Source organism: Pleurodeles waltl, chromosome 6 (assembly GCF_031143425.1).
Source record: "Pleurodeles waltl isolate 20211129_DDA chromosome 6, aPleWal1.hap1.20221129, whole genome shotgun sequence".
In the NCBI taxonomy this organism is placed as follows: domain Eukaryota; kingdom Metazoa; phylum Chordata; class Amphibia; order Caudata; family Salamandridae; genus Pleurodeles; species Pleurodeles waltl.
The window spans coordinates 205,599,563-205,622,384 of NC_090445.1; the positions used below are offsets into that span (position 1 = coordinate 205,599,563).

General features: G+C 42.4%; 1 protein-coding gene across 1 annotated transcript in view; it reads right to left on the reverse strand.

Moving 5' to 3' along the window:
• Window positions 1-825: 825 nt before the first annotated feature.
• LOC138299535 (all-trans-retinol 13,14-reductase-like) overlaps window positions 826-22,822 on the reverse strand; it is a 152,163-nt gene continuing 130,166 nt past the window's right edge. Inside the window, exon 11 of the mRNA XM_069237831.1 lies at window positions 826-8,073. Coding sequence (XP_069093932.1) covers window positions 7,928-8,073 — 146 coding nt within the window. The 3' untranslated portion in view covers window positions 826-7,927. The remainder of the gene's footprint in view (window positions 8,074-22,822) is intronic.

Below are 22,822 nucleotides of genomic sequence, written 5' to 3' on the forward strand. Positions count from 1 at the left end.
GGAGGACCCCCAAGGATGGAGGGACCCACCCCAGGGACATTCAGGTAAGTTCAGGTAAGTATAATTTTTTATTTTTTTTTAATATTTTTTTTGTGGCATAGGGGGGCCTTATTTGTGCCCCCCTACATGCCACTATGCCCAATGACCATGCCCAGGGGACATAAGTCCCCTGGGCTTGGCCATTGGGCAAGGGGGCATGACTCTTGTCTTTACTAAGACAGGAGTCATTTAAATGGTGCCTGGGCGTCGTAAAAAAATGGCGCAAATCGGGTTGAGGCGATTTTTTTGCCTCAACCTGACTTGCCCCATTTTAAGACGCCCTAACGCCATTTTCCCCCTACGCCGGCGCTGCCTGGTCTACGTGGTTTTTTTCCACGCACACCAGGCAGCGCCGGTCTGCTTGCGCCATCTAACGCCATTCCATAAATACGGCGCCCGCATGGCGCTTCAGAATGGCGTTAGACGGCGCTAAATTTTTGGACGCTAAACTGCGTTAGCGCAGTTTAGCGTCAAAAAGTATAAATACGGGCCAAAGTGTTTTTGAGATCTTTGCAAAAGAGATAAAAGCTCTGGTTTGTTTTTTTTTACTTAAAGTGCGATATACAAAGTTACAGCATTCTCTTGCTGACATCACTAGCTCACAATAGCGTAGCAATGTCTTTTACTGAATATCTTCCTTGATATGACAGATGTATCCAGATGATGTACTTCCCTAACCATCAGATGGCGCTGAACCAGGCCAAGGGCAGCAGGCATATTTGCCTACCCTAAATAGGTGGCGACCATTATGACAAAGGAAAGCTGGCGAACGTTGTCGCACTATGGTGATAACCCAATACAAGGCAAAGAATAACAGAACAGCTTGTCAGCTCCGACTGAAAGGTATAACACCAATGGCCGGTAACAAAGAGCAGACAAACTCATCCACTCACAGCAACTAAAATGGTGTCCAGGTTTGTGGATCACTGCGAACAAGGTAGGAGCTTTATCTTCCCTCTAGCACTGATAAAAAGGTGAATGAAACCATTGACTTACTCAAGTATGTAATGTAATTTAATTTTAATAACAAATCCAAAGCAGCCCCACAACAAACAAAATCTTTCCTTAAGAAATGTCTCACATATTTAGATGTGTTTTGGGAATCGGTAAAGGTTTCTAGCCTGTAATTATAAATAAAAGTCAAGACCACAGAGCAATAACTTTTATTTGCGATATGTGGATAGGCACATGAATTGCAGAGCGGTGTATCTTTCTGATCTGGATGGACAAGTGATAGAGAGCTGTAATGTCATGGAAGCTGAAAGGCTTAGGTTGTGCCAATAACTGCATGCCTGTATTTGCACTCACAGAGACAAGTGCTGGAGAGCTTCAACGATCAGCAACTATGTTATGTTTACTATGTAGTTGGAATTTAGAATACAGGGCTCGGGGTGGTGGAATGTGGAACAGAGGGCTTGGGGAAGCTCGTGGGGAATGAGATCGGCGGTTGGCATGTTGCCAACAACACGCGTTGTGGTGGCTCCTGTATTTGATTCACGAATAAACTTATTTTCCGCTCTTACTTCGCTTCATCACGTTCCTGGATCACAACATAATTTTGGCGACGAGGGGTTCGTCCTGCTGGAGCCAATGCGGAACCTGCGCGAGCCTTCGGCGTACCTTCTGGTTTCCGTTTACAAGGCTGAAGACTTTCTCTGTCAGTAAGCTGCGATCCTACAATCGCTCGACACAAAGGTTGTATTGTCTAATTGTTTTTCTAACTACGCCTTGAGACAAACTTGCACGAGCCCGCACTACGACCAACGAGCGCGTGAGCAGGGTGTGCGCGCGTCCATGTATATGCCGATCGGATGATTCAAGTTTACTTTGTTTCCTAGCAACCGGAAAGCTCATGTGGAAGAGCCTTCGTCTGCGGAACGATTGCTAGGCAACGGACTGTTTTCTTTGCCGAGGATTTTCACGTTACTGTTGAAGTTTTACAAGGAATACAAGGCTTACAAAAACGGCAGAATTTACCTTATGAAAGTTGTGGCGGCTTAATATTATCTTGTTATTTGTACTTTAAAAGGTGTGGTGCGGTTAGACAGGAATTAGACAGTAATTGTCTGTTCCCTTTTCACTGCTCATTGTCTAAAGTCAACCAAAGTTCTAGGATTGACTGGTTCTTATTCACCACGTTTTGTTCTTCATACTTTAAAGGTCTATTTGTTTTCCATTATGCAATCTGTTATTGCTTCCCCGCCATTCTTGGAAACACCTGGAGAACCACCTGTGTTATGGTCTCAGTGGTTTGACGCTTTTGAGACTTATTTAGGGGCAATTGGGGCCTCACGTTACAGACCAGAGAGGAAAAAGTTTTTATTGTTACACTCTCTAGGTTTTGAAGGCCGTGAAATTCTGAAACATCTCCCAGAGATCGAGATTGCAGAAGGCGAAGAATTGGATGAATATCAAGAAACAGTAAAAAAACTGGTTTTGAGATTTGATAAGCAACCAAGCATCGTTGTTTTACGACACAAATTTTTCAAGAGGGCCCAGTTGCAAAATGAATCCATTGATGAATTTGTCAGTGCACTTCGTAAATTATGCGCACAATGCCAGTTTGGCACATTTCGGGATCAACTTGTCAGGGATCAGCTGATAGGACATTGTGTTGACAAACACATCCAGCAAAGACTACTTACAATGGGGGACCCTTCACTCGAAGATGTGATTAAGCAAGCTAAGAGTATTGAGTTGGCTCAAGCATCTCTTAAAGAACTACCAGCTCAGCGCAAGGAAGAAGAGAAAGTCAATATCAATGTTGTCTCTGCGCGCAAAGAACTTAAATCTGTGACCAATCAATTTTTCAAACGAACAAATATTTGCTTTAGATGTGGGAATTTTCCACATGCAAAAGAATCTAAAGGTTGTCCAACCAAGAGCGTTGTGTGTCATAAATGTGGTCGCATAGGCCACTTCGCTAAGGTGTGTCAGAGTAGTGTGAGCAAGAATATCAAAGTTAACTGTGTGTGTGAAGCCAGTGAAGTATCAGAACAAAGTTTGGAAAGTCAGTTCCATGATATGATTGTTGTGGTCACGTATGAACAGGCTGTTTAAGGTAATCCTGAAGAGTGTGTTGACCCCTATGTGGACATTGCTGTGGGTGGCAAGATTCTTAATTTGCTCGTTGATTCTGGTGCACGTATTACCATGGTGACATCAGACTTATTTAAGAAGACGTGGGGTTCTAGGAAATTATTTCCACCTGACAGAGCTCCTGTCTCCTATGAGGGTAGGAGGATAGAACTTGAAGGTTTAATTGAAGATATTTTGGAGTTCAAGGGGCGCAAAATCCGGGGAAAAGTGTATGTTGCTATAAAGGGTCTTAACATATTAGGGTGGTTCCACCAAGGCCTCTTTGGTATGGTACTCAGACCGGGTACCAGTGAGCAAGTAATGGTGGTTAAAGAGTGTGGTGGTCTAAATCTGCAAATCTTGCATAACACATTTCCTGGTGTGTTTAAAAAAGAACTGGGATGTATCAAGGGTTTCAAACATAGGATCAAAATCAAACAGGGCGCCATTCCCATTAAGCACAAATTGAGAGCAATCCCTTTCAGCTTGAGAGAGGATGTTAAATTAGAGTTGGATAAATTACAATTGGCTGGGGTAATTGAACCGGTGGAGTCCAGTTTGTGGTTGTCTCCCATTGTGGTTGCTCGCAAACGCAGTGGCGAAATGCGCTTATGCGTTGACTTAAGGAGTTTAAACAAGGAAATATAGGTCGACTCTTTTCCGTTGCCCAGTATTAACGACTTGTTGGGTAAACTCAATGGTGCAGAATGGTTTTCCAAGATTGACTTGGCTTCAGCGTACCACTAAGTTGTTCTTGAAGAAGACTCTAAACATTGTACTGCTTTCAACACTCCCTTTGGTACTTTTCAGTTTCGCAGGATGCCTTTCGGTCTTGCGTCTGCAGCTTCAGTTTTCCAGCGCATCATGTCACAACTATTGAGGGATATTGAAGGGGTCCTGGTGTTCCAGGATGATGTACTTATTTTTGCTAAGCAATTGACAGAACACGACGCAATACTTAAATTAGTATTACAAGTCTTTGAGGAGAGTGGGGTTGTTGTAAAAGATGAGAAGTGTGAATTTTGGAAGAGGAAGATTGAGTTTTTGGGACATGTTGTTTCATCGGAGGGTGTCAAACCAAGACCTGGTCTAGTCGATGCAGTTAGGAATTGTCCTCCCCCTAAAAATAAGGACGAGTTGCGCTCTTTTGTGGGCTTATGCAAGTTTTTTTCCAGGTTTATTCCTAATTATGCCTCTATGATGAAGTGTTTGTCTAACATGATGAAAAATAGTGTTGCGTTTGTTTGGGACAAAGGTTGTCAAGACACTTTTGATTTAGTGAAGTATGAAATGACCAATGCTTAAGCTCTATGTCCTTACGATGCCCTGTTAACGTGTAAAATAATGGTTGATGCCAGCAAATATGAGTTGGGGGCTGTTCTCGTCCAAGATACTGAACAAGGAGAAGTAACTATCGGTTATGCTTCTAGAGTGCTGAGAGAGGCAGAGTTGAATTACTCTGTTATTGAAAAGGAGTTATTGGCGTGTGTCTGGGCAAGTGAAAAGTTCAGAAGTTATGTTTGGGGAAGGAAGTTTGTGATTGTGACCGATCATAAACCGCTGCTTTATATTTTGAGTGGTGACAAAACTAATTATACTACCACGCGCATTGCTCGTCTTACTACAAAATTGTTGCAATACAATGTTGAGGTTAAGTTTTTACCGGGTAAACTTAATGTAAGGGCTGATTTTTTCTCTAGATTACCCATTGAGGACTTGGATGATTTTGATTCTGAGGATAACAGAGAGGATTGTTTCGTTGCCAGCGTGGATCTTCCAGTATTCAAGACTTTTAGCAAAACTGATTGGGAGATAGCAGTCCGGGATGATCTGATTTTAGTTCAAGTTAAAGAATTTGTGACTAATGGTTGGCCGAAAGAGAAAAATGTTCCTTTACCGCTACAACCGTTTTGTAAGGTTGCGGATGAGATCTCAATTGAAGATCAGATAATTTTGAGGGGTGAGAGGTGCATTCCACCGTTTGGTATTCGTTCTGGGTTGATTAATTCAGCACATGAAGGTCATTTTGGAGCTACTATGACCAAAAGGAGGTTAAGAGAGAGTTATTGGTGGCCATCTATGGATAAAGATGTAGATGTTGTGGTTAAGGGTTGTGTCATTTGCAATTCTGCTGAGAAGGGTTTGAAAGTTTGTACCCCGCCTTTACACCCTATTCAGGTTCCGGAAAGACCTTGGTCTAAACTTGGTATTGATATGATTGGGCCATTTAATTTTCTTCCTCATAATTTGCGTTGTTATGCCTTTGTTCTCATGGATTATCAGAGCAGATGGCCAGAGGTTTATTTTTGTGCCGCTCCGTCAGCGACCAATGCGGTCAATTTTCTTAAAGAGGTTTTTATGCGCGAAGGTTTCCCGAATACTATTATTTCTGACAATGGGGTACAGTTTGTTAATTCTGAAATGGAACTCTTCTTACGGCAAGCTGACATTAGACATTTGAGAAGCTCATTATATCATCCCCAAACTAATGGTTTGGTCGAAAGAATGAATAGGGTTGTTGGGGATTGCATAAAATGGGCTAGACACAATAATTATGACATCCAAGAGGCGATTAGCACCATGTTGTGGGTTTATCGTTCCACTCCTCATTCCTTGACTAATGTGTCTCCTTTTGAAGCGTTAAGAGGTCGCAAACCTACTTCCACCTTGTTTCCATCTTGGTTAGCAAGTTCATTGAAAAATAAAGGAAAGAGTGTAATGAAAGGTGGTGTCAGTTGGGAGAATGTGGAGTCAGGACAGCAATGCATGAAGAAGAGATACGATGTGATTAAAGCCACTAAGTTGCAGGTGTTTTGTCCTGGAGACTTAGTACGTATAAAAAAAGAGCATGTTTGTTAAAAAAGGTGGTGCTAGTTTCAGTAAACCTTTTAGGGTGAGAAAAGTGTGTGGAAGTGCGATCATGCTTGATGATGGTCGGTGGTGGAATATGTCAAAGATTGTAAAGGTGTCCGAGGATTTTTCTCCAAGTGCTAGTGGTCAGCGTGATTATGGTGAGGGGTGTAAAAGTGGTAATTTGAAGGTACATGTCCAAAATTCACATAGGTCTAGTACTCAAAATTCAGCTACAAATTTTACAGAAGGGTGTTTGCGTAGATCTTCCCGGGAAACGTTTTTACCATGGAAGTTGAGGTCTGTTGAGTGATGGTTGCTGGTTTAGTCTCTGTGCTCACAACAGAGTGTTTTCAGGAATTGTTCAATATTTATGTTAACAGTTAGATATTTGTTTTTTTTGTTATGTTTGTTATTTATTTAAAAAAAAAAGGGGAGAGATGCTATGTTATGTTTACTATGTAGTTGGAATTTAGAATACAGGGCTCGGGGTGGTGGAATGTGGAACAGAGGGCTTGGGGAAGCTCGTGGGGAATGAGATCGGCGGTTGGCATGTTGCCAACAACACGCGTTGTGGTGGCTCCTGTATTTGATTCACGAATAAACTTATTTTCCGCTCTTACTTCGCTTCATCACGTTCCTGGATCACAACAAACTACCTAACATCTCTTTGTTTTGATTGCACCATAATATATCAAAGAACATAATACAATGCTGTTTTCATAACAAGAGACTTAAGAAAACCTTGCTGAAGAATAGGCGTGTATTTGTTACAACCATAAGCTATTAGTAGTAATCGCAGGACTCTAACCAACTTGTATAGTTTAATGTTTCACTGTAAATCACAAGTACATATAGAGGTTGTAATGATGAACAGCACCTCAGCACCCTTGCTTTCATACAGCACTTGAATAGTCTGTAGATTTGTCATAGAAAGAAATCCACACATATATCTTTCGAGCATTGAACAGGACATTTTAACATATCCTCATTCAACCTATTATGCAATAGATGACAATTTATATGCAAATCACAAAATATATATTTAACACAGATACTTGGGTACCCTTCCGTGAAATGCATCAGATTCAGTCTTAGCTGACCATCAGCACAGTCCCACACTAGTAGCTATCCAAGACATTTACATTATTGATGTATTTATACTTATACCAATTAATAGCAACATCAACCTACCACTCCATATGGATCTACTCAACAGGAAGGACAATAGCTCATTATTCCAACAGACATGAGTAATGAAGACAACATTTTATGAAACTAGAATAACCTGCAAGACTGTAGATTCTCTTACAGTTCATTCATTTAATCTTCCAGTGTAAACTTCACAGAGAAATTAAACACCCATGTCATGGTTAGAAAAAGCCAGCAGAGCACATTCAAACAAATGTGCTACAAAATAATTGGGGAAATACTGCATTACAAACGGAGAGAAGCTGTGGTGTGATTGCACCTACTTCCCTGAGGTAGGAGGTCGCATTATTCAGCAGCAATAATAGGATGAGAGCATAGACTATGGAAGATCTACTGTGGCATAGGAGGTAGAGAAAGAGCCCAGTGACTCGGGACCACCATCAGTACTGGGGAATATGCTCAGATAGCAGCTATATTTATTTGTACTCATTCAGTTTAGGACGGCAAACCTTCAGATCTGGAATAACTGGGGTCCATGCAGATGTTCCCACAGTATGTCAGTACGAACCAAGATCTGATCTTGTATTTCAGACACTTACATTAGATAACGAGCAGCCCGGTTACTTGCGATATGTGTAGTAACTCCTGTTAATGCACATATCGCAATTATGAGTTGACATGCCAATTCTTATCGAGGAAAAAATTGCCAGTATTTCATTGTTGACACATTGGAGCATCCCGAGAACCTCATACAGGGCAAATCCTGTTCTAGCTGATTGTCCCATCCAGTCTTCATCTCCTCAGCGTATCAAGCAGACTTCTTAGCGCTCTGTCTTTTCAGTCTCTTCTTCATAAGCAAGAGGTCCAGGTAAAGGATGCGATTTAGAACTGCACAGCCAGCAATCAGACCACCGTGGACTGCCCCAGCGATGCCACAACTGAACACGTCCTGTCCTGTAGAGGAACAGAGAGATACCATGAGCCTTTGGTTCAATGCAAGATTGCATGCTCATACAGGTAATGCCATTAGGACACCAGCGAGCTTCCACCACTTGTGGAGACACTGCTTCTACCAGACTGCTGCTGCTTTTTTTTTCGCCACACCGCACCACTGCCACAGTGTAGCCTGAAGAAAAAAGTAGGGACGCACCCACCTCTATTTCCCCAAACTGAGCCTGCGACTCTTCCAAAAAACTGCCACAGAAGTCAGGAAAGGGCACCAGATCGGGAAAAGTGGTACAGTGGAGTGGGGTAGGAAAACAATAGGATCCCAATGCTGAGTGAGACAGGTCATGGGCGAACCATGGCGGCACGGGTGGGGAAGTCACAGGAGCTAAGTGACCAGCGGTGTGTGTACAATGGTGAACTTTCCATTTAGAATTCACCTACGAGTGCTCTCTCTCTCTCTCCCCCACCCCACCCCCCCAAACATAAATCTATGGATGAACCTTTTTACCTACTCACAACACAGACTGACAAACCTGATCTACTGTAGTACAGGACAGAATATAAAGCATTTCCAAGTGTACAGTACATCCCAACGAAAGTGACAACAAAAGGCAGAAAATCAAGATACACAAGGCGAGAGTCCAACATAAGTAGAATACCTAGTATCTCAGGAAGAGGTGGTAAATCAGGGAATGCAAAGGGCAGATGGGTACTACAGGACAGAATACTAACTAAAGATTCCAAGGACAGAGGGTAATAGAGAAAACAAATAACACGGATCGCAAGGATGAGAGTTATACACAGATAAAAGGGACAGGAAGTAACACGGGGTAGAATCCCAGGGAATTTCGATCACAGAACAGTAATCTGAGAAACAACACCAAGACAGGTGGTAACAGAGATCAGATTACCACACTGTTCCAAGCACAGGAAGTGACACAGCCAAAAATGAAGTATCCAAACGACCGAGTAGTAATACAGGGAAGAAAAATGTGTCTCTCAAGGACGTGGGTAATATAGAGCAAACAGATGTGTTTTTAGACTTACCATGCTATGCACAGTGATCCTGGGCAGGAAAAAAATATTTAAATTACATCAAATGGGTAACTGTAAATAGGGTGGGCCTTCTGAAGCTGGTGCTGCCTGCGATCACAGTGCTTCCGAGGAATTAACTGGCTGCAGATCCATTTTAAGAAACACAGAGTTTCCACCTGAGTTTAGCTCCACCAATGGAAAAACAGCAGTAACCCACCTCTAATTGAGGATGGAGAACCAAGAGTTGGGCATCTGTCAATTTTATGCACATGCCACATTAACTGTCCAAATGTAAACAAGGTCCACTGTATTCATCAGAGCTGCTCAGCAATACATGGTAGCGCCTGAAAGCTGCGTCAAAAGAAATCATTCACTATTACGGGCGAAAATGTACTATACTGCAGATCAGGCGCTAACGAGATGCTAAGCGGGACTGCTATGCAAAGGGACGCCACCAGCAGCATCATTCAACTTCCACATGCAAAAGCATTTTTGCCTAAATTAAGCACAGTACTAACTAGTTTGCATCATATTTAACACCAATAATTAATGTAAAGCACGCATAATAACAGTGTAGAAACGCCTCAAATTCCATATGAAGTCAGATCAATTAAACCTAACATGACATAGCTTCGAATAGCATTCTATTAACAAATAAAATGAGGTAACAATGGGCATAGGGAACATTGTGTGATTTTCCCAGGCATTACACCTGTAACTTCCATGGAATTACATATTTTATTGAATAAAACAGCATCAGCTGTTTTCGTGTAATGATTTGTACTGGAAGGTAAGCCTTAAGTACCCGTCTCACGCAAAACAGGGCATGCTCACCTATGTGCATTAGCACAGTGTAGTACGCTAAAATTACATTTTTGCTAAGGAAGAAATGTATCATAACATACAACAGGTACTCTGATGTTCCAGGTATATCAATAATACGTTGATTTGTTGAAGGTCATATTCGAAATGGTAAAACCAGAATCTGAAAAAACACTATCCACAAACCTTAAAGTGACCTGTCAAGATTCTTCCAAAACTATCAGTCAAAAAAGTTGTGAATAAAAGCACACCAGTAAGCCTGCATCACCTGAACTAGCAAAGTGACGAGGGAGGAGCGAATAGGAGAAAGAGCAAGCAGTCAATATCAGCAGTTAAAGGGGGCATCCATTGTTCTTGACTAGTCTTGCATTACGAGCAGTTAGATGATATTTGCTAGGGTTTTAAGACATATTTTGAACTCATTCACCGGATGGTCACTTGAAAGGGCCATTTTGCAGTACTTTAGGTACTCTACTTGCCATTTTTTTTTAAACATTATTTTTAGTGGTGAGATATGTTCACAGATCATAGGGTATCTAAAACTTCATTGGTCTTTATCAGCAAGTAGTACCTTAAACATTGTCCATGTGTCCATAAATAGTTCTGCAGTGGGTACTATGTTCCCAAGTATGAAATGGGATTTCGATGCATCAACCAACAGGCCCTTCCTCCTTTAATAGGGATAGCGTATTTGTTTGTGGTAACACTCGAGGAACTCAGACTTCTGAGAGAGGTTTATACAACAGGAAGGGACGGTGAACATGAAAGGAATAGGAAAGGCGAGGACGAAGGGTTATCGGGCCAAATGTCTGATTGTGGTTGTAGGGGAAATGTGAAATGGCATGAGGGGTGAGAAGTTGAGCGGGGGCAGGCAACATAGAGGACCTCCCTCTTCTTGACTCTGGTGGGTCTTTGGCAAGATCCCTAAATCTCCAAAAGGCAGCAACTGCCTGAGGAGACTAAAGTATTTCAGTGTATGCGGCATCCAATGAACGACTTGTCACAAAACTAGACTACAAAGAAGAACTAAAAAGCTCAGACCCCTGACGTCACACAGAAAACATGAGATGTAATATGAGTCTAAGAAAGCAAATGAGAAGATAAAACATAATCAGCACAACAGAATCTGACAACAGCCAGACCACACCAAGGCTGCTTAGGAAACCCCCTTTTCTGCTATCTCAGAGAACAGAACTCTTCTAGAGAAATGCAAGGAAACAGGATTGTGTTCAGTTAACAAGATACAGCAATTACTGTGCACAGTCTCAGGGGCTCCAACACAACCCACAGAAGAGTGAAACCTTATGAAGAAATTTGAAGCAGAAATGAAAGTGCAGCGAAGCAGTTCTTCCCCACACCACTGAAGCAGTGAGAATAAAGCAGCCAGAAGGGAAAGCATCACCCAGAACAGAGTATAGGGCTTCTGGATGTGGTAAAACAATCAGTGGCGTAAAAGAGTGCTGCAAGCCTTAAAACAACCAAAGAAACATTGTCTACTCTATCTCAGTAGTAAACCATGGCCACAACTGGCAACAGTAAGCAAAGCCACTTCATCTGCTGTACTAAAGATAACCATGAACTGAACAACACAAACTTCACTTACAGCTGCACTCAGGCAGCCAGCGCAAGGAGAGCCGGCTGTCACTCACTGTTGAGAAAATGTGGCTTACAACTGAATCGATGGGGCACATCTTTTATTGATGCTCAATATCATGTAACCCAAACAGGCACCAACAAGCTTCAACAACTACACCAGAGTGTGCAAGCGATGGAGGACTGCTGATCTTCACTCAGAGAAGACATGAAAGCACGAGCATAGTGTTTCCATTTGTTTTCCTAGAAGGACCAATGTCCTCAATACATGTTTAGTATCAACCAGTGGATCACCAAGGATGGAGATGCACATTACCCAATATCACAAAAACAATTAAGGCAGCATTTACATAGCAACCTGTAAACCCAACACAATATAGAAAGAAACTATTTATCATACTACTGAAAGACAATTACCTTACTTAGGTTTTGGGGTACATGTCCTGTCTGCTGCATTTAAAGTACCTTTGCCACCAATGCACTTGTAACACAGCAGACAAACATATACCTCTTTTAGCGGGTGTCGCTTACACGGCCAACTCTAACTAACGCCCACTGCCCTGACTCGAGACCCTGTTTAACCGGGTTCACAGCATTGCATTCCCATGGCTTTGCACACACATTAGTTTAATTGGGATAGCCAAGCAATTACCAAGGCTTGGAAGCACAGCAGGAGTCCAGAGAGGTTCCCTGAGGTTTAATACCCACAGCTGTGTCTTAAATTACAGTACTGCACTGTGAAAAGGCCAAATAGGCAAAACCTCAAAAGAATCACTAGAATACTGTTCCATGGCCCTAAAATTCTGTCAGGTGAGGGTTCCGCTTTAACTAATTTCTTTACTAATGATAGCAGCGATTTAACAATTATGTTTGTAGGAACACTGAATCAGGCAGCGGTTTCAGAACAATTGTGTGACCAGCCCCACCAACCCCAGCTATGAAACTCGTCTATGTCTTGGCTCTGCTCTAGTCCTTCCTCTTTCTTTCCTACTGGAGAAGCTGCTGTGGGGACTAGAGTCAGGGGTTAAATCGTGTGCAAAGTGACTGGGCTTGAGGAGAAAGCAAACCATGTGTTGCGATGCTTCGCTTTTAACTGTGTTATCAGCAATTGTTGTCCCATCAGAGGCTGCAGAACTCCTACCATTTCCACTCTTTCTGTGGAGTGTCAGCTGCACGTCTACTCACAGCAAGGAGTGCAGCTTCACGGGGCACGGTTTTGGGGATGGAACAAGGCAGGAGAGATTCCCAGCACTGAAGAGAGGTAGACGGTAAATAGTCACTTTCTGCAGCGGTGCATGGTAGACGCTGTCTGTGTGGCATCCTTAGCATAGCAACCGTGACTACGGGAGGAAGCGTTTGCTACATACCCTAAGCACCTTTAGGAAGGATCGGGGGTGGGGGATGGGTGTAATCAAGCCAGGTGCTTTGTTAATCATCCACATTGCCTTTGAGCCATGTGTTACTGTTAGCAGTACTTCACTTGTGTCAGTGTTTTCCGCTGCTCGGCACCAGCACTTATTTGTAAACACCGGAACATATTTAAGAGAAACTACCACATAGTGGCGTTGTGTGTGTATTTTTAAGCAACACTCATTAATGAAGCATCAAAGAAATGTAATATATGCTAAAAAATAATTAAACTTCAACTCGAACTTGCATTTGAAAGTAGTGTGGGTTATGACAGCTGCAGTGTACCAATGAGTAATACCTTGGGCCCTGGAACTTAATTTTTTGCAAATTAAGCACTGCTTGTGAGGGATCACATCTGGCATAGCTCTGGCGTATTTAGAATTCCAACCTCATCATTGACAGAGGGTATAGAATATGTATACACTTCAGTACGGCAAATTTAAAATATTAAGAAAAAAGACAAGGAAAAATGCATTTACCTGGCCTATAGAGTTGGCAAGATGTGGAGCAAAAGTATTCAAAAGATGAAAAGCTCTGCCCTTTGGGGTCAGTGGATGAATGATTGTCTTCCACTGACCAACAGGCCCAGAGTCAGTGTCATGTGCCTTGCTGGCGGACAAGCCATTCGACTAATGGAAGACAGTGAGATCCCTCCACATCGAGGGTACAACACAAACTGCTAGTGGCAAACATGAGCCATGACAGCAACTCTTTAGGTTTCATAACAAACAGGGCATTTTAAAATAATAGAGCAATTCCATGAAATGAGTCTCAACGCAGGAGGTTAGATTGATGAAACTCCTCCTAAGACTTTGGTCAAAGACCAGGGACATACCCTACCCTCACACCCATCACTCAAACAGCAGAGATGAGAGATGAAGATTATCTCTGGAACCCTCGGTGGAGGATTAGAACCTGTTGGCCAAGAGGAATGTTCAGACAGTGAGCCCGTGTTTGATTATGATGGTCTACACACCATCAGTGTTACTCGAATTCAACTCCCAGAGTCAGCTCCATTGCCCTCCAAGAGGCCAGTAGTTAGCACATATTCTGGAACGTATATTCCAGTCACTAGAGCGGGCTACCAGGCAAAGTGATTTTACTCCAGTTAGCACAAATTACACTTTAAAAAAAACAAAAAAAGCTTTTCCACTACAGTTATGAAAAATATACTTGTACAATTTAATTTGATTTTTGGTAACAAACAAAATTATTTCTTTATCATTTTCAAGTCTGAATTATGAAAAAAAATATTCACAATTAGTCCTACACATGGAAAATGTTTTTTGGCTTGTATAGTGAAAGCCAGGTTTTGGCAACGGTTCACATAAGGACGTAGTTTTTCTTACTAATTTGCAGTGGAGGCTGGTGAAATTTGAAAGTGGGGCGGCGTAAAACCAGTGAATAAATTGTTGCATGAGCAAGGTCAATGTTTATTGGGGGGGGGGGAGAGGAGGGTCTCCTCTGAGAAACGTTTTGAAAATTGGTGAGTTTCGGGGCAATATTCAACAATATTTCTGGGGTAAATGGACAAAAAACAGAGTTCTTATGTTGGCTTAATCCTGCCACTCTCCCTCTACCCAGGATGTGGTTTTACAGTCAGAGCTGCTGAATTAGGAACTGAGGAACCAAGTTAAATTCTCAGCATGAATACACTGTAAATCTGGGCAAATCACCTAATCTCACATGTGCCAATACAAAAGTGAATGTGACAATGTTTAATGTAATTGATGCTCATGAAAGTGCTTAAATTACTTTGGGTCGAGTTTGTGCAAGATAAAAAAGTATATATAAAAACTGCACAAAGAGGTTAAAAACAAAGCCTAAGCATAATGAAAGACAAACAGATACCCATTTAGTGGCTGATTGGTTCAAAGTGAAACCAGAAAATATTGATAAATCATGGCTACCCTACTTAAACTGTGTGATCTTAGGCAAATATTTTATTTCATCAAAACTCCATTTTCTTCATTATCATGTATGAAGCACTTTTAAATATGTGAGTTCAGAATATCTGTTGTACAAAAGGTGTTGCTTAAAAAAAAAAAAAACACAAAATATTCCGTACGTTTCACAGTCAGCTATCTACATATAAAATAACGCACAACTTAAACAAAGAAGGCACTATGATCTATAATACTTCATAAAAGTCTACTAATTAATACACTGCAGAGGTCTGCGTGTAACGAGACCGCTACAGAATTACATTTTGGTTGGAACAGTGAAAAATAGTGACGTATATTTTTAATGCTACGAGGCCACCGCCTGTGACAGAAAGCACTGTGAATATGGCATTACACACAGTATAAGACAGACTGCAACAAAATGCGCAAAAGGTTTTAAGAGAAAATGGTGCTTCCAAAATAAAGGTTTTAGTAATAGCAAGACTATACTTAATGTAGTTTACTGTCCCTTCAACACCTCATCAGGGGGTTTAAGCGCTATATAAATAAATACAATCACAATTGTGGTTTTGCACACACTTCACAGCTCAGTTAACTCTTTGCACTACCACTGAAAAACAATAAATCTTTGTCAAAACAAAGCGTCAAGTGATTCCATCAATTAAAGCCAGTACACTCCCATTCATCCTTTACATTTACAGATTACCCTTAACAATTTCACATTAACTCATAGTGCACATATGCATTTTTTCAGGCAGCAGCACCCTGACAGGAGAACTTGTATAGGAAACTCACTGAATGAAACTTTAAAAGTGAAGAATTTAATTGAACCTATTGGAAATAACGAAGGACACAGGAGAGAAAATAGTGGGAAAGGAGTGAGCAACAGGCCAGGGACAGTAGGAAAAGGAAGTCTGGAAGGAGTTAAAGGGAGGGAAAGCAAACCTGAAAGTAAAGGAGAGATAACACCACTCACCCAAGTACTCTCGTAGTACATCCGGTGTTCCAGTGGCAGATCACGCCCTTCCGGTGAGGCCCTGCTGCAGCTCCTAAAAATGCCTCTGTCAGAAGGCTCTAGACCATGGGTAATCACAACATTTTCCCAGGGGCCGCACTGTTTGGTCTGTGAGGTGACCGAGGGCCGCATTGATGTCAGAACTAAAGTTGAGTTCCAGGACACCCTAGTTACTCCCTTTTCCATTAGCTTCCAATTAAATACTTGATAGTTTATTTAACATTTTTTAGTGCTGGTGCCAAGTCGAAAAAAACAGCAGCACAGTGCTGCTGTTGACCTTGGGGCCGCATGTAAATGTCAGGAGGGCCGCATGCGGCCCCCGGGCCATACTTTGAGTATCACTGCTCTAGACAGAATACAGGGGGCGCAGTATAACTGTTTAGAGCACATGACGATCTACGTCAGGCCATCATGCTAATGCTGTAACCCCCCCTTTTCAAGCCATCACCCTGTGACGACTTGAAGGGGGGGGGGTGGTAAAAAGTAGCTGGTGATAGCCAAGCAGCACTTTGGGTACGGGGCTGATTATTTAGAGGCGTGGGGCTGCTTCAGAATGTGACCATTTTAAGCGTCATTTGTGGACAGTACCGGGGGACCCCAATTATAGCAGAATCAGGCTGGAAGCTTCTCAGTCCTTTTGCTTTCTTAACTTTCCCCGCTACCAACTGGCACCTGTGCACTAGCACAGGTGTCTAACTAAAACTGCCTGACTGCCCGGTGTCCGTTTTGCAGAACAGGGACCAGGCAGGTCACAGAAATGAATGCTTTTAGCATACTTTGAAAAGGTCGGATGATAATTGCTTTTTGCAATTACCATCCGTCATGTTTAACTGCACGGGCATAGCCTCTCCGCCCACCTCCAGAAATTGCTGCTGGTATTTTGTATGTTTGACTTTTATGCATTAGGTACCCAACTTTGTGGACTTACAAGGCACACTTGGGTGTGACTTAACTAATATATAAACAAAGGGTTCCTTCATAGATTCTTTCATAGCAAAAGCAAATTTCCTTGGATCACTGCCTCGTTATAATGTAGCCAACCACAGCACAATAGTGTAACCTGGAGCCATATACAGCAATCATACATGTATGGGCTAAAGGGACAAACTGTATCCCGTATATGGCATTTAGCTTTCATGCCACTAGTACGTTTCCTGTGCCTATTTACCATGGCTTTACTGAAAAGTTATATTTTCCATTTAGTAGTAACCAGTTATATATGACTGGTTTCTAACAGATTACACAGGCTGTGGCTCTGAAGTCCAGTTCCAGTCATAAGCAAAAATAAAGGCCCATATTTATACTTTTTTTAGCGCCGCATTTGCGTCATTTATTGACGCAAAAGCAGCACAAACTTGCAAAATACAATTGTATTTTGTAAGTTTGTGCCGTTTTTGCGTCAAAAAGCGGCGCAAATGCGGCGCTAAAAAAGTATAAATATGGGCCAAAGTATATAAAAGGTAAAAAATCAGAGAAGCCCATGAAGAAAAATTCAGATTGCTATAATTCAAGATTGGTCGAAGGTGATAAATAACTCATTCACGTCCATTAATTGAATTTTCAAATTGCTAGAAAATAGCTGAAAACACAAGGATGGTTCCAGTAGTTACGTCATAGATAGCACAACCTTCGTTCCCATTTCTACTGGAACTTTCCTGAGACTTATAAATTGAACTTCTTCACAATCTGATGTTCAAGGATTCAACAGAGCAGTCACATCTGATGGGGAGAGTGGACTTGCCGAGGTTGTCTGCTTGTAAGATTTCGGGATGAGTGATTAGGGTCTTCTACTGACCAACAGACTCAGAGCCATTTCCATCTTTGTCATGTTCCTCTCCAACAGACCAGCCAGTCCACTAATGGTAGGGGATATTGATCTTTTCCAGGACCTTTTGGAGTCACTGACAAGCTCATTCAAGACTCCAGGATTCAATGGATAGTTTAAAGTTATTAATCAGTATTATTGTGATAATCTATCATGGGACAGGGTTATAATCTTTTAACATCCCTTGTATCGGTACGGAGTACCTTGTAGAGAAGGTAGAGGCAGGTGAATGACACAGAACCGTGAAAACTATGCTGTCAGCTATGTTGGCATGTCATGCAAAGAGGTGCTGCCTGGTGATCTTCCCTTAGTCCCCAAATTATTTTAGGATCCACAGGTGAAGAACCTGCTGAAGGAAAAATACACCAGTATGCGGGATGTTACCAGGATTTAAAATTGTTTCTGGAGTAAAACAAAATGAGAATTTGTCAGTTTATTGTCAGCTTAATTTGTTATATGTGATTTCATCCAACAGGATCTCAGCATCACAGTTCTCCGCTTGAATGGAAAGGTTTGTCCTAAAGGAGGTGTGATATCTGATGTCACAAGGAGTGCCAAACTCCATACCAGCACCATAGTGTATCCTAGATTTGAAGATAAACACATGTTGTGCATTGCGTGTGAAGATAAACACATATTGTGCATCGCATGTTGTGTCAAACTGTACAAGAACTGTGGTCCTAAACTAGTCAACAGTTGTTGATTGTGTCGAAGAGCCTTTTGCCCACAGCATCTTCTTTCACTCTTACACATTGGATGAGATGGGTAATGCAGCAGGCGGATGTTGATACGTATCATTTTGATGCTCATTTACCAGAAGCAGTATCATGGAAGATTCATTTTTAGCTAGATTTAGCCTAGAGAGTATATTAAAAGCAGCTGATTGGTCAGGGGAGTCTATGTTAAAAAAACATTTTAAACGAATTAATGGAATGTACATAATTGTGATGAGTAAGGTATGAACGAAAAATAACCCGTGTCTTCAGTCCTGACATAGAAAAAACAAGTTACTTATCTGTACACCGTGGTTATCTTTCGTAGATTCACATTCTTGAATCTTCCCTGTCGTCATGGTGGGAGTCAATAATAATAGTAATATAAGAAGTATTCAAGCAATAAAATTATAATCTCATAGAAAACAATAGACATTGGTAACCAAATGACATTGTTTTAAAGTATCCAAACTTCAACACATCAGAGCAGAGACCCTGAAGCACTCATCCCCTGCAGGGCCACCATACCTCAGATTTCGTGCAAGTGTAAAAATCATAAAAGAAGAGGTATAAAATATGGTGAGCCATAATGGGGAGGAGGGAGGGTTGCATGTGAATCTATGACAGATAACAATAATGGAGAACCACAGTGTACGGGTAACTCCCTTTTTCTCCAGTATTGTATCTTTCATAAATTCACATGCTTGAATCAGACTAGCCAGCAGTACCGAAGCTGCCGCTGCACTGACAGAGGCCTAATCGGAGGGTAGGCCCGAAAAAGTCCCTTCGTGAACTCTTTGATAAGGCGGTCGGACCATAGTGATACCTTTCCAGAACATCTCCTGAATCTGGAAATGGCTGCAAGGTGGACTTCAATGGAGGAATGGAGCAATAGAGGAATGAGATAGACCTGATTTGGCCAGCTGCAATAGATACAGCAAGAGCTGCTGTGTGGAGAAGATGGGATGGTAAGGATGAGAAGAACACCATGAACAAAATCTTTTCCACTGTGCCGAGTAGCATTTGTTTGTTGACGCAGCTCTTGCCTGTAGCAAAATGGGCGAGCATTCCTCAGAGAAATCTAAGGGATGAAATTCAATGTCATGAGGAGCCAGGCCGACAAATTGAGAGCGCAAATTTGAGGATGTAGCACATGGCTTTCCTTCATTGATAACAGATTCGGCACATAGGCGAAGTAGCTCTGTGAACCAATATTGCCTTGGCCACATGGGCTACGAGAATTAAACGGCACAGCTCGCTCTTCATCTTGTGAATGACCCTGGGAATAAGTGGAAACTGAGGGAATGCATAGGCAAACATGCCTGTCCATGCAAAGTGGAAAGCGTTTTCCCACTTATCTGGCTGAGGATATCTGTTGCCATATAGTTTGCACCTCTTGTTGCGATGAGTGGCTAACAGATCCAGGTTCCGAAAACCACACCATTAAAAAATTTGACGCAACTCTTGATGATTTATTTCCCACTCTTGGCATTCTTTGTCTGTTCTGCTGAGTGAGTCTACCCAATCGTTCTGTACGTCGGAAACATGCTCTATCTTGAGAGAGATGTTGTCCAACAACCAATTCCAAATCAAATGAGCCTGTGTCGAGATTGCTTGAGACTTAGTGCCCCTTTGCTTGTGAGATAAAACATTGTAGTAGTGCTGTCTGTTCTCACTAGAACTGCAGAGTTACGAATTCTGGGAAGAAAAGCTTAAAGGCCCAGAAACACTGCTTTCAGCTGTTGAAGGTTTATGTGCAAGTGAGCTTCCTGAGTGACTACTTTCCATGCACCTCTAGGTCCTGTAAATGAGCTCCCCCATCAATCAAGGTGGTACCTGATGTTATTATCACTTGTGGTGTAAGAGGAAGGAACGAGAGAACCTGTGAAAGATTTTCCGTGTGTGTCCACCTGAACATTGCAGCCTCCATCTTTGGTGTGATGACAATAGTGTCCTCGAACGATCCCTGCCCCTGGATTCACTGAGTGTCTACCTGCTCCTGCAGAGGGCACATGTGGAGACAACAGTTCGGGATTAATGAGAAGCACAAGGACATCATCCCCAACACAGACTTGTACTTCCTGACAGAAGTGCACTTTCCTCTTGAGAGCGTCTCCGATATCGCTTTGAGATGTAGAATTTGTTCTTGAGTAGGAAATGCTTTGGAAACTGTTGTGTTTAGCACTGCTCGTAAGAACACTGGCGATCTGAATGGGATGAGATAGGATTTTTGTTCGGTGAGCTTGAGACCCAGAGACTGAAAGAGCCGATGGCAAGCTTGAGTTGACTGCTTTGCCTTCAGAAGTGTGGGGCCTTTTATTAACCAGTTGTCCGGATACAGAAATATCTGGTGACCTGAATGTCTGAGACAGGCTGCCATTGGCTCCATGCACTTCGTAAAAACCCAGGGAGCCGATTTCAGGCCAAAGGGGACCACTTTGAATTGGTAGTGGCACCCTGTATCCAACAGATCCAGGGAAGTCATTTAGACCCCAGTTTCCATCATCTGTGGATCTCTTGCAGAAATAACATCCGGAAAGACTGCTTCTTGATGAATTAGTTCAAGAGCCAATGATCCATGACCTGCCTCCATTTCGCGGACTTCTTTTTGATGAGGAAGAAATTGGAATAAAATCCCTTGATGTGTTTGTTTGGCAGAACCTTTTATACCACATTTTTGGTTAAAAGTGTACAAATCTCCTCCTTCAGAATGGTGAGATATCGATGGGAGGATCTGAGCAGAGGAATATTGGGGGGCTTTTCCACAAATTCCATGGTGTGACCATACTGGACTACGTCTAACACCCATTTGTTGGAGGAGATTATATTCCACTGATCAAAGAATTTGGACAAAGGGTAGCTGAATTAAAGAGGGACTTAGGTGCCAGGGGCCCGCATCACTTAATTGCCTCCTGGAACCATCCTGGACCTTTCCTCCTGCCATGGGATGTCTAATCACTGGTTGTCTGGCGTAAGATGCTGCTGATGATCTGAAGGGGTACTGTGATGAGTAAAAAGCCCAAAATCCCTGCTGTGGATAAGGTTGATACCTCATTGAAGGCATAGATTCCTTGGTCGAAAACTGGCCTCCACCTCTGCCACGAAATGGCTGAAACCTTCGTTGTTGCAGAGTGTCTAGAGAACTTGCCGCCTCCACCTTGATGGACTGTAAGGTTTCATCTACGTGTTCACTAAACAAGTTCTCTCAGTCGAAGGGCATATCTAGTATCTTGGACTGAATCTCAGGACAGAAATATGGTGCTTTTAGCCATCCTTGGTGACGAAAGACTGCTGCACCTGCCATCTGCCTGAAAGCTGTGTTAGAGATGTCCATGGCGACATCTATAATCTCCAACAAGACTTTTTCACCCTCCTTTAGAATGTCTTGAGCCTCCTTCTTATTGTCCTGTGGCAGATAGTCTAAGAATGATAATAAATCAGACCACATCTGGCGGTCATATCTACCGAGGATGGTCAGAGCATTGGGGATCCTGACAGAAATCGCTGCCAAGGCCGAAAATCTTTTGTTTATATTGACCAGTCTGCGACCTTCCTTGTACGAAGGAGCAGAGCAAGGTGAAGATGTTTTTTTTGCTTGTCACTGCGCAGCCTGCATAATAACCGAGCCTGGCTTTGGGCGACCAATAAGGCATGTTGAGTGGAATCAGGAGCCTTATATTTTTTATCCAGCTTGGGGACAGCTGCTGGGATAAAAGCTGGAGTCTTCATAACTTTCAATCCTTCCTGCCCACTGAAGTCTACAATGGGAATGGCCCTCATAGAGCTTTAAGCATCAGGCTTAAAGTCATAAAGGAAGCATTCAGTTTACTTCACTAGTAGCAGAAGATTTAAGCGTTTGCATGCCCTCTCTGAAATATCATGGAAACCCCTATTTCTGCTAGAGGGGAGTCCGCTGGAAGAGGAATAGGAGAGTCCGGTAATAGTGTTACAGAACCATCCCATTTAGGTAGATCCCAAGCATGTGAATGGATTTCACCCTCTTCAGGTGGCTGATCACCATCGCTGTCAGCATGAGTATCCAGAATAGTAATAGGATGCACAGACTTCTCTCTGGGTGGTAAGAGAGACAAACCTCTAGGGGTTGACGAAGGCACTTGAACAGGTTGTGTTGTTGACGTTTGCGCATCTGATGTATTAGCTTAAGGAAAAAGCCTATAATAATCCTTAATCACTAAGCATAGGTCAGAGATTAATGATACTGGAAGCATAACAGGAGAGTCCTGTACCTGATTATGATCATCCTCTGACTCCTCATACGGGTAATGTTTATTGAAAAGAGTCATATACCTGATGCTGACAGCCTTCCCTGTCTTTAAAAGAGAAGTCACCCCCCGGATAGGTGGACTGTTCATGGTCTGGGCCCTCATCCTCTGACTCTTGGCATTTCACATTGAGTTTGGAGAGACTGCAAGCAGGG